The 12,925-nt window shown below is 38.2% G+C and overlaps 1 protein-coding gene across 3 annotated transcripts in view; it reads right to left on the reverse strand.

The window, feature by feature from the left end:
• Positions 1-12,925, reverse strand: part of ST18 (ST18 C2H2C-type zinc finger transcription factor) — a 240,991-nt gene that overhangs the window by 30,736 nt on the left and 197,330 nt on the right. For all 3 annotated transcript variants that reach the window (XM_039527204.1, XM_039527205.1, XM_039527206.1), the window contains 2 exons: positions 11,944-12,158; positions 8,283-8,494 (listed from right to left, as the gene is read on the reverse strand). In XM_039527204.1, the coding sequence (XP_039383138.1) occupies positions 8,283-8,494; positions 11,944-12,158 (427 nt within the window). The remainder of the gene's footprint in view (positions 1-8,282; positions 8,495-11,943; positions 12,159-12,925) is intronic.

The following is a 12,925-nucleotide window of genomic DNA, read 5'->3' on the forward strand; positions in this document are numbered from 1 at the left end:
CCTCCCCCTCTCCTTCCACAGCTGACCATAAAAGCGGAATATAAGACAGAATTCTTGGTCTGGCAATTGTGTCCTTAAAGTTGGACTCAGTAACAAAGGTTACAAATATACATCCTATGTACTATATAATTTGGGCAGGGCTGACCCTAGGTTTTGTCAGTATCTGAAGTAACAATCAAGCTCTCCCCCTGCCTGTTGGGTTTCTCACCTCTGAAAACACATCACCCACACACCTGGCCTGTCTACAACCTCATTTAAGAAATTGCAAATCATCTCTCTGTCACTTGTTTGTGGAGTTTCCACTGCCTCTAGGCATCCCCATCCCCTCTGCATGGACAGAAAAGCCATGAGGTGGCGCCAAGGGGCAGCTCTCAAATCAAGGAACAACGTTATATGTGCATGGATGGGGGAATATCAGAAGAGTCACCTTCTGCCACAGCTCACAGTTATTAGTCAAATGGGACCATGGAATGAGAATCTGGGTTCAGGCTGTGAGTTTGTATGACTTTCTGGTCTCTGGAAGAGCAGAGACCTATGCAGCCTTATTGCATAGATTGTCCAGTCTTAACAGGCCAATACTGGCTTTGGGGTTATGGGCTGACATCAGAGTAAAGATGACTTATCAGGCAGTAAGTACAAAGATGTCTGCAGTTAACACTATATGTTCCCATTGTTATTGTTTTATTATTTGTATTGCAGAAGGGCCCAGAAGCCCCAGTTAGGGCTTGGGGCCCAAATGTGCTAGGTACTGTATAATCATAGTATAACCACAGTAAGAGACAGTCACGTCCTCAAAGAGCTTACAATCCAATACAAAGCAATGTGGAGTTCTGCTTCAGTGTTGATGGTATGATAGGCCACCCTGGCTGGACTCAGATTGGGCACAGGCACCATCCAGGTAGCCATGTACTAATCCTTCAGTGGCACCATTTTCAAAGAAGAAATGAAATCACAATGTGCATTTAACCATAGAGTGACTATGCAAGTTGGACTCAGTAACAAAGGTTACTTCCACATTGTGATCTACTTCAAATCATGGTACCAGCAGCAGTAATGTCATTTTACTGAAGTAGGCCAAAGATTGGGTAACATAATTAGCAACTTCCTGGCCTTTATAAGCATTTAAAGACCATCCAAAAATTCAGTGTTACTGTTGCCCATCTAGACTTTCTTCAGCAAAGGAAAGCAGTTTCCTCAAGCGTAATTGTTGGCAGGCTGCCAATGCAGATGGTAGCCAGTGATCCAGGCCTACATTTTCAAAAGTCATGTGTGATTTGGGATGGGTCAATTTTTGGGTGCCCAACTTGAGACACCTTAAAGGAAACCAATCTTCGGAACTGTTGAGCAGGCTTTTGTGAGGTGCCTCAAGTTGGGCACCTGAGACCAAAACATACAAAGTCACTAGGCATTGCTGGAAATGAAGAACTTAATGATCAACTCTTGCTGTGGGGCCCTCACGCCATTGACCAGCCAAAAGCCTAAGAGAGAGGCACTAGCCTAGTTCCAAGGACTACTCGACTAGCTGCTTGTGTACAATTTAGAAACTCAAAGGCACCACTTGTATTTGTTTCTCTTGCATGACAAAGTTCACATTTTCAATCACTCAGCTTAAACAGAGCTATGCACTATTATATTTATGGGAAGTAAATACACTTCTAATATGTTCATACTAAGACGCTTTGGTTATATCTTTCTGCCCCTTTTTAGTAAATAGTTTAATCTCCTGTGATAGTTTTAAGCCCTGAATTTGACAGTACAGCTTATCCTGGATAATAACTTAGTAACCACAACATCTTATGCCATCTGTATAATATCAAATACATTTTTATACCAGCATTAATAAACCTTAGTTACAAAAATCCAAGATATTAACTATATCACTGCCAAGTACATTCTCCAGGATCCGACAATATAGCTTGGCCATGATTGCCCCAGCGTTTTTTGGCTTCACAGTTGATATGTAACTATAGCAATGAAACAGAGCTACTGTAATCAAGTTTAATGACCAATGTAAAGTAAAATGCTAAATATTGTAGTTGGTGACATTTTTCATAATAAAGAAAACTTGAGTTAAGTCTGCACAACCAATATTCACATAAAATTCCAGACCTCTGTGACAGATGGCTTAGGAGAAGAAGCCATGTGACTGGGCTGCAGTACTTTTATAGTTCAAAAAATCATAAATAGTGCAGATTCTCTGTCACTGACAAAATATCAACTACTCTGAAGGCGACAACAACAAAAAATTGAATAAAACCAGTCATAGTCCTCCCAAATTAAATTGCAGATTGCAAAATGTCAGGAAATATATATCATCACTGGAAATAAGGCATCACTCACTGCACCAATGAGATTTGATTGATGGGAAGAACATTTACTGATGTGGCTATTAAGAGATTTTCCAGTGCTTTCCCAAAATTCACACAGAAGTTGGGTTGTGCAACGCGCACCAAATTCCAACCAGAAAAAGCATGGATTGTATGCATTTGTGAAATAGTATACAGATGGGGTTTTAGTGAGCTCACAGATGCACACAACAATTAAATATAGTAATGGAAAAAGATTCCCTTTTGCTCATAGTCGGATGATCACAAATTTACAGCATGGCTTTTTATTCTGAACACTCTGCTGCATTCACTGCAAACTCCAAATGGTGAGGAAAAAAGGATGGTCACAGAGACTGTTCCAATTTTCTTTTCTAGTCTCATCCTACCTTCCTCTGAATATGTCTCCTTTACTTATTTTCCCAGTATTTATTTTAAATACATTTTAACAAGACAAAAATGCCAAAAGTTTTTGTTAGACTACAGCTATGAAATAAAAATAGAAGGAACATATATTTGACTTGTAATATTTGGTTCCTGTTCTAAGAGCAGTTTTGACTTCAGTAAAGACCCAATTTTGATCCAACTGAAATTAATGAGGGCCAGAGCAAGCCTGTTTGATTTCACACCATGACACCTTTCAAATAAGTTCACCATAGCAATGTAAAATGTACAAATTCTTAGCTTAAAAACTGAAGTATATAAACTACAGAAGTATAAAATATATCTGGCCAATGAAGGCTCATGTGCCTGATTCTTTCCTATATTAAATCAGTAAAGGGCCTGAATCTGATCTCATTTATGCTGATGTAAACCAGGAAACAATTCTGTGAAGACAATAAAGTGAAAACAGTGCAAAACCAATGTGAGAACAGAACCATGCTAATGGCATTCAAGCTACTCCTGATTTACTCCGATGACAATGAGAGTATAATCACCCCCATAGGTCTGAGAAGCAGCTGGAAAAAGGAGTTTAGAATGAAAAATGAGAGAAAAATGACTAAAACATATTTCCCCTTTCCCCTAGGATCTGTGCAGTGAAACAGATACAGCAGAAGTGCCACGCTAATATGAATACCACAAAAATTGTACACACAAATTACTAGCCACTTCACAGCAAAGATTTAATAGCTAAGATTAATAGCTATGCTTTGTCGTGAGGTCTCACAATCTGACTTCTTTATTTTTATAAAATATATTACAGAACATTTCCTAGTACACTATGAAGTATTGCCATTAACCATTAAAACTGAACTACATTAATCTACTAAATGAATAAGGTATGGCCCATGTATGATGGATTTATCCCTTGCTTTTGTGTTTGTTGGCTCATTTGGTAACTCACAATATTTAATATTCTGCAATGTCTCTGAAGTAACAATTCCAAGTTAGGCCTTTTACACTACAGTTTGATCAGCATGGTGAATCATTGTTTCCACATGATTCTCATTGCAGAACTGGGGTCTTAGGGAGGTTCTACTGTAACGTGTAGGGCTTTCTATCCGTTCTTTGATGGTCCAGAGACAGAAAAACACCTGTTATTTTGTTTTCCCACTGTGCAATAGATGCACTTGGAAGGCTGAGTCTGGTTATTACTATTCTAAAATACTCTTCATTTTCAATATAAGAAATATCTCTGGAACTAATAAATCTATAAAATCACAAAGAATTCTTTAAGTGTGCACACTATATTACTCTTTGAATGGATGTGATTCCTAATGTGCTTGCATTCAAGGCATTACGCTGGGTTGGGGGGGGAGGGAGGAAGGATTGCTAACAATTATTAAAAAAATGTAAGCACTTGGGTCCTGGTTCTACAAAGACTTACACCTATGCTTAACTTTAAGCATGCAAGTTCTTCCATAGAAGTCATCTGGAATACTCAGATGCTTAAAGTTAAGCATGGGTGTAGGTGTTTGCAAGATCAGGATCTTATGCTACCCTTAACACTGTTTGAGACATACACAAAAAGACATACACAAAAAGTCCCTGCCCTGAGCAACTTGCAAACTAAAGAAAGAAAGAAAGAGAAGAACACTGCAACGATACAATATCTGCAGCTGTGTAACAATGCAACAGCTAGAGCTATTCAGTGTGTCCTTTTTTACTTCAGAAGGTCATGCTAGGCATTGGCCTGGTTCTGCAAGCAGAGTGTTCTGTATTTAGATTTTAAGATGTTTGAGGTAGGGGCTTGTCTGGTAAGCATGCTGCCAATCAACTGCATTATCTACATAACTGATGCAGTCGTCATCATCAATATCCAAGAATGGACAGATGACATGGTTTGTGTTTTCGGGTTTTGTTAAAAACAACAACAGTATTTGAACTTCAAACATTTCAAGCAAGTGTCATTTTTTTGTTTTCTTTCAAGGCACTGTGTGCATATGCCATTTTGTCTAAACAGGTGGGAAAAACACCAAAACATTCAACAGAATGCTTGGCAAGCAGCAGTGATGAGGATAAAGATAGACCGTACTGCATGCTTCTACCTCTGTGAGTGGCAGCAGTGGTGACGGTTGTAAAACAGAGAAAATTTCTGACAAGACCTGCTATGTGCACTTGCATTGTACTAGAGAATATGGGCCTGACCCAACTTCCAATGACTCAACTTCCATTTGCTTCAGTGGCAGTTGGATTGGGCCCTATGTGCAGACAGTTATGCTGTGAGACTGCGATGCAGTGCCTGATTCTTTAATTTGGGTAGAGGACTGTATCTGTATCATTTCTATATTTCAGGGGCCCAGTGTAGTAGAATCTCAGGTGGTTTTATCTCGAAACCAGCTCCAGCCCTGTGAATATCACAGTAATAGTACCTATTTTAAAAAAAATGGTAAAGGTTTCCAGGATGGCCACTATATTTTGGATGCACTTGGCTGCAAATTAATTGAAGGAACTTGGAATCCAAATTAATTTGGACTGAAAGTAAACCCAGTCCATCATGAGATAATTTTTATAGTTATATATGGTCGATCCACTCTGTACATCAGTTGTCAGTGTGCTACTTTTCCAGCCAAGAGCACTGCTAAAAGTATAATGTGAATTTCCCCCTCTTCCTTTATTTAGCTCAGGCTACTCATCTTTCTTTCCCCCTGAAGCCCAGAAATGCAGGAAGTTTTTCCAACATAGTTGAAGATATTCCAAATTCACCAACAAAATGAAACTTGCTATTTTTTTAAAACAAATGTAATTTTCCCACGTAAGTATTGGATATTTTTAGTGAAAAATGACCCATTTTCAAGGCAAAAGGGCAAAAGCTTACTAAGAAATGAACAACATTTTAGAAACCAAGACACAAAATTTGGCAGACATGAAATACCAGAAACAGCACTGGGAAATGACTTTTGTAAAAATAAAGTGTTCAGATATATTTACAGATATGCACTTTCAGCTACTCTTTGAGAAGAAATCCTGCCGCTGCCTCTGCAGACACAGTGTAACCTGAATGCAACAGAACCGGTCCAGATCCATCCATCCATATCACTCACATCAGCAAGGTATGCCATCGTGCAAAGGTGGGACAATACTTAAAAGCCATGCAGAAGATAAAGACCCTTGCAAGTCATGGAGCTTTGATCTGCAGTGGTGCTGTCTGTACTGCTTTTTTTTTTTTTTAGCAAATGGACAGGGTGTATGAGCAGGGCCCAGGGATCTGGAGTTACACAGTCCCCAATTTAAGCCACTCACACAAAAATTTTCAGGTGTGGCACCTATGTGTATTGCTGAGAACAAATAAAGGAAATAGCAATTGTGTCAAATGAATCTATTGCTGTTATTGTATTATTTGTGCACAAATGCAATATACGGTAGATAGAATCCTTAGGATCTTTTAGACAATTTGAAAAATATGTAAGATGTGCAAATAGTTAAATGTTCCCACAGCAAATGTCCATCACAAAAATTCAGGACCATTTAAAAATAGTTGTAGGTATTTTTTTAAAATCACTTGAGTTGCGGCATATTAAAATAAAGATAGTTCCCCTTATTGGAGATACAGTTTCCTAGAGAGCCTATTTCCATATTTTCCTCTAAGAGCCCGATTTGCTAAAAGTAATAAATCACTAAAACCATATAAAAAAGGGTTTTGTGTGGTTTTGGCCACTGACTCAGTTTGAAGCTTACCTGCCTCTGTTCTGACAAGAAGCTAATTCTGATTCTTCTGTCACATGTTTTGTAGCACTGGGCTGTCACTGTGTCCTACTGAAAGTCTGGCAAAAGTGGATGCGGGCAGATGACAAGGTATGCAGATGATTTTCTTTTAGGCTGCTAGTCCTGGGGCTGAGAAAGGAATAAACTATGTGCCCCAAGTGTCCCTGAGTGTTGTAATATTATGTTCAATCCCACTCAAACCTACCATGATTTGGCAAACATGAAGCAGGTGTAGAATAGAAAATCTTTGGGTTTTGCATGGTCCCTTTATTGCTCTTTGCTGGCAAGAAAGGTCTGTTACTGAGTTCAGCCAAAGGCTGGGGCAGCAATTTAATTCAACCATTGGCATCAACCTCCCTCTCAACACGACAGGAAACCTCTACTGAAGTTTGGTGTAAGAAGCTCTCTGTGGCTAACATCAGAAATGGATCTATCAATTAGGAAAGAATCCACTAACAGACTCTGGGCTCCTGGTAAATATTTCTCTGGGCTGACTGACGCCTAGCTGGGTGGGTATGAACATGGCCCCACACTAGAATGTCTGCTTAGCGGAGTCCCCCAACATCAATTTCAGTACCCTGGCTGTGACAAATGGAAATCAGACTCAGCAAAATAGGAGATTCCACTTTGCAGGAGCGCAGAGCTCAAAACACCCAAGGAGGTGTTACACCAGCTGCCGGACAGAAGGAATTTCACACAAAGAATACCAATTCGCCTATGTGATTGTGGAGAGAAGGAGGTCCAATGAACATTGTAGGCCTACAGATGTGGAAACTCCTTCCAGCCAGATTGAGCCTGGTGTCTAAATAGGACAGTGATGGACATATTAGAATGTGATTGATAGAAAGATAGATAGATAGATCCTGAAGGCCCACACCAAGTATAAATATAGTATTTTATGTATTATTTTAGTACATGTCTTGTCTTACACTAACAGTCTCCTCCTGGCAAGATTGTTTAACTATAACCATTCATCTTCTCTTTAGGGCAAGGATATGTATTTGTACAATTTCTAGCACAATGGGGCTACAATACAAATAATAAACAAAAATGCTTCTCCTATTCCCACGAAGGAGGTCACAGAAATGTATCTTGACTAGTTGCATCAGCAATGTGGTTCTGTGTAATGTCACATAAAATAAGGCTACTAAATCATAATGGTGACTCTTGTGAATCACAAAGAACACTGAGACATCTCAGACCAAACCAAAAACATGACTTCAATGAAAACCACACAAAGAGCTACTCTTATTAGGTGGCCTTCAGTCTTAAAGAGACTTGTCTGAAGTATCTCCAAAAACAAGGGTTTGGCTTTCCTCTCACTTACACCTGTAAAAATCAGAGTTAACTCCATTGAAGTCAGTAGAGTTACTCTACAACTGCTGTAAGAAAGATCATAAGCAGACCTAATGAATATGCTGCTGCTCAACCTTTCTTATAAAACCTCTGTTAATCAGCTGATTTTTATCAATCATCTGAATGGTTGCTTACCACGGGTTTCAAGATAAGGAAAAATCCTTCATTAACAGACCCAGCTCCATTACCTACCAACAAATTATTTGATTTGGCGTTTCGTCCTCCCTCCACGCTTCCATGTACTTTGGATCGAGTTATGAAGATCATTAAAACCTAATTCCTGCAAATTTCTTTTCAGAAGCAGTCAGTACGTTACTAAATTTTTCTGTCTCTCTTCAAAAGAGCATGCAAACAGAAGCCTCCTTTTTGAGATTTAATGCAGTCACTACCATGAAAGACAGTTTATGCACACATTTCAGTAGCTAGCACACCCTCCAGGTTCTTGGACTACCCTACCTTGGCAGCCAGACTCTGCGGTTTGCTGGAGAGGATCTCTGCTGCTTCCCTGCAGCGGGTGGAAAGGTTCAGGATAGCAGCAGCTGCTGCTATGTGGGTGTCTTCACTACATTGACCGTAGCTATAAGAGTTGGCATGACAAGGGCTCTGTGTGTGGGCGCTAGCACTAGGCAGTCGATTAGGAAATTTCACTGGATGTGAAAAATGCTTTGCTGTTGAAGAGAGATTTGATTAGCAATTGCATGTATGTGGTTTCCCCCATTAAACAGATTCATTTTTCAGATTATAATTTCATACGTTAAATTATGTGAAGAACAAATTAAAAACCAGCCCATTTTCTATTCGTTACTCGGGATTGCTCTAAAAAAATAGGCTCAGGGATCAAATTATTTGATTTTTGTCACAAGAATACCTTTAATATTTACATTTGTACCATAAAAATTCAAAGGGATAAACTCTGTGGTTCTTACTCAGGTTTTACTCACTTCTGAGCAAAGACTGAGTCAAAATGAGCAGGGATCTCAAGATTTGACCCCAACATTGCTCTTGCAACCTATTTAACAAACATATTGAGAACAATAATCAAATTCATAAGGGATTTTCATTCTTAGAGCACCTTTGTGTCAAAATAAGATGGAAGTGTGAAGACTTAGGTAAAACAACATTAAGGCTATAGCCTGCTTGCCTTACTTCTGTGAGCAGCCCCATTATTCAAATAGGAACAAGATTTGCCTCTTGGAGAGGCTGGGGAAGTGGAATACAAACATTACCCCTTGGGGACATGTGCAGTATTATGTTAATGAAAATCCCAATATTTAAACGTTAGACTTAAAAAATACAACCAACGAACATTCAGAGTTAAGGTGGTACTTAATTCATCTTGTTGTTCCTCTTATAGCTGGGATCTTCTGGAATATTATGTAGTTACCAGACACAACGAGGTCAATTAAGACTGAAGAGATTGCCTTACAGGTGAATAGAAAAGCTATTTTACATGTCAAAAATAGAGTATATGGTTCTATGTTTCTCCCCTATCACTAACATAGACTCTAAAGCAGAGCAGGGAGGTGCCCTTCTTTGCTCTGTGTTATATCATTGACTGTGGTAGGGGAAACCTAGAACCATAAATTCAGGTCTTCACAAACAATAACAATGCATCCTTTCATCTGTAGCTCTTAAAGTGCTTTACAACGATGTGTAAAAGAGGAAATAATATTCAGCTGTATTTTAAACAAATACATATCTAGAATCTAAGCAAAAAAGAAGAAATAAGCAAAATCATAATTCTTTATCAGCATCATGAACATAAGAACATTGCTGCACATAACCATGTGTTTGTTATGTAGCTGTGGATTGAACTACAGAAGTTGGGATCCAGCTATCAATTCCTAAGATTAAATTCCCTTTGGATCTAGGATTTTGGCCCATTATACATTTGAGGGCTACATAAAAAGTTTAGGTCAAGATCCAAACTTCCCTAAAATTTTGAGATGCTTTGATTAAAAGTTATAGGTCAGACCCAAAAGTCATATCATCCCCAAAACAATATTTCTTTTGTACACTGACTACAATTGAGCTCTGTGCTTGAATGTTTCTAAATATTGGATCCATCTAGTGAGAACTGAGAATGACAGCCCAATTCTGCTCTCCCTTATACCAGTGCAAATTACTGTAAAGCCGGAATGTCTGGAAAATCATACTATATGTCTATGCTTTTTATCAGTTAGTTCAACTTATCTGGGTCACCGAACCTACTTAAACTAGAGTTTGATTTAAGGTGCTTCTTCCATTATCCACTTCAAAGATACCACCAAAAAAAACATGTTACCTAATGAGCATGTGTCATGTGTCAGCAGGCCAAATTCATATGTGCAAAATCCAAAGAGTACTAATAATGAATTTCTAGATTCTTGTTTGCTTAGGCTGCTGAACAAAACTCTACACAATTGCTTTATTATTCCAACCCTTCATGCATCCCCATGTCTACCATATTCATGCACTCTTACACTTTTGTCTTTGCATTGTAGTAACAGTTGTGTATTGTGCAATCTTCGCAAGCATGATGTTAGAAAATTCAATTAATTATATGATGTTCTTTTGAAATTGTATAATGAATTTATTTGCATATATATGCAAACATTTCAAATATAAGCACTTCAAATGCAACAGTTAAATAGAGTTGTGCATGTGCAAACAAACCACTAAAGGAGCATGTCCACTTATGTGCACAAAATTAGAAATTGCTCATGCAAGTGCCCAGTAACACACAAATCCGTTTGTGTTTGAGCATGCCTACTTTACAGGCTCAACTTAGGTTTCCACATTTGTAAATGTGGCCTTCAGATACTCCAATATGAATGGGCTTGGCAGGATTAGATTTTTATCAGTCAATGTCAGTAAACATCATACAGACACAAAATGATGAAAAAATATTTCCATTGATAATAATTGAAATTTACAGATAGGCAATGTAAGAAAAATGCTCCTTGAGAACTTATTAGAATTTGATTTAAGGATATTTATTTTGTATATTTTGGCATGTGGTGTTGACAGTTTGCGTTTTAACAGTTGTAAAGCTTGAACTTTTTGAATCTCAACATCTACTGTCACTAAACAATTTTTGTCTGACCTCCCCTATTGTCCGACTGCCACATAATTCCCTGCCACTGTGAAAATGTATATCAATAAAAATTGAAAACAATGTTTTAAAACAAATATCAATATTGTCTGTCAACATAAAAAATTAAAATCAAATTGTACCATACCTAAATACATATTTATATTTAGATATGGTACATATATATATATAAACTATTAATAATTTGAGAGCTAAGAATTGCTATTTTTCTGCTCACCTTAACTCTGACTGTCCTTTCTTTTTTTGGATTATGTGGACTGTGTAACATTAGGTTATTTTTTCCATCTTCACTTTCTTTGGTTATATTTTAATGATCGTAAACAAAACGAAAATTAAGAAATACTTTAATGGCCATTGTTTTGGATCCACATTCCTTTGAACCCAGCTCTGACATGAAAGAAACCCCCTTAGGATTCTTCCATTGCCCTCACAGAGATGGCATCTTTTGCCAAGATTTTGTGCACACATGAAAATAGCTGTAACTACAGTGGTGTTATTAAGGGTCGACGCAACAGAGCAAAAACGTAATGCAGTTATCTGTGAAGATCCTACAATGAAGAGGATCTATACATGTAATTACTCATAATAGTGTACTAAATTGTGATACCTTGCTCACACTGAGTAGTAGCATATTGCACAAATAGTCCCTTTGGACACATCCTCAGCTGCTGCAAATTGGTTTAGCTTTATGGATGTCGATGGAGCTATGCCAATTTATGCCAGTTCATGATCTGATCTCTAACTTAAATGGGACTACTCATGGTGGAATAGCACCACATGAATATGGGTATCACAATCTGGCCCAATAGGAAAGCAACAAGTCAAGTATTTTCTTTTTTACCATGGAATTGCTTTTCAAAGAATAATTAACAAATAAGATGTTGTAGTCACTCCAGCAGATTTTCAGGTATACTGATCACAATGGGTTAAAGACATTTGCTAGTGTGCATTATTTCCTGAAACAAGAAAACTCTCAGATAAATAATATTTTTCTTTCAAGAACGATGGGAGTTTCAAGCTTACATTCAAGGAATGCTGGGGTTTTTTGGCCTTGCACTGCTGGTGCCATTGTGCGTTTGCCAAAGACCTGTGCATCAAAGCTGGCATAGTCAAATGGTACTTTCCCAAACTTCTCTTGCTCTTTTGTCAGGGTGGCTCTGGGAGAGGTGGCTGGCTGTGCAGTTCGGTAATTGTACTGAGAGAGCTCGAGCTGCTTTGCTAAGTTTGTCCTGCAGAGACTGCCAGAAGGAGAGTGAGAAAAACAGAAAGGACAAACAATAAGAACATCTTTTTCAGTACCTTGCATTGAAAGATAGGATATAGTGGGATGGCACCTGCCAAAATGGATATAAGTAAGGATCATAAGCATTGCCTTTATAGAAGCCTATTTTAGGGTGTACACGTCAGTTACAAAAATATATTTTGTGGCTGATCTAGTGGTCTAGCAATCCTGTAACTTACTAACAGAATTACTGTTCTGTTTATAGATTCACTTCCGTAGGATGGTGTTTCCTTTCTTTAAAAAAGGATGAGATCACGCTTGGTCTTTTGCACATGAGTCAGCGGGGGCTTGTAGAGCTGTGGATCACTACCATCATTCTAGAGGTGGGCCTTCTGGGCAAATAAATATGACAGAGCATGGTCCAAAATAATTGCTTCTGCTATTTGTGAGGAAAGAATAATTAACAATGTGTTATTCCATTTAGCTACTGTGCAGTAACTACTTGTCTTCAATAATTTCCTAAGGACTTTTCATACGTAGAGTTAAGGCACGTGCAGTTGGCAGACACATTGACACAATATTCTGTAATGGCTCAGAAGGAGCCATTATAGCCAATCATGTCAATAATCCACAAATTAAAGTGCCCCCAAATAGGCCTGAATATAATAGGCCATGATGGTGCTGATGCCAATGATGTGCAAATTATGCAAGTCTACAGGATCAATAGGACTCTCAGACCAAATACAAGCTCAATGAGATATTTTTTTTGGTTAGGATTTTTAA

This window comes from Mauremys reevesii, linkage group 2, assembly GCF_016161935.1.
Source record: "Mauremys reevesii isolate NIE-2019 linkage group 2, ASM1616193v1, whole genome shotgun sequence".
Taxonomy (NCBI): Eukaryota; Metazoa; Chordata; order Testudines; family Geoemydidae; genus Mauremys; species Mauremys reevesii.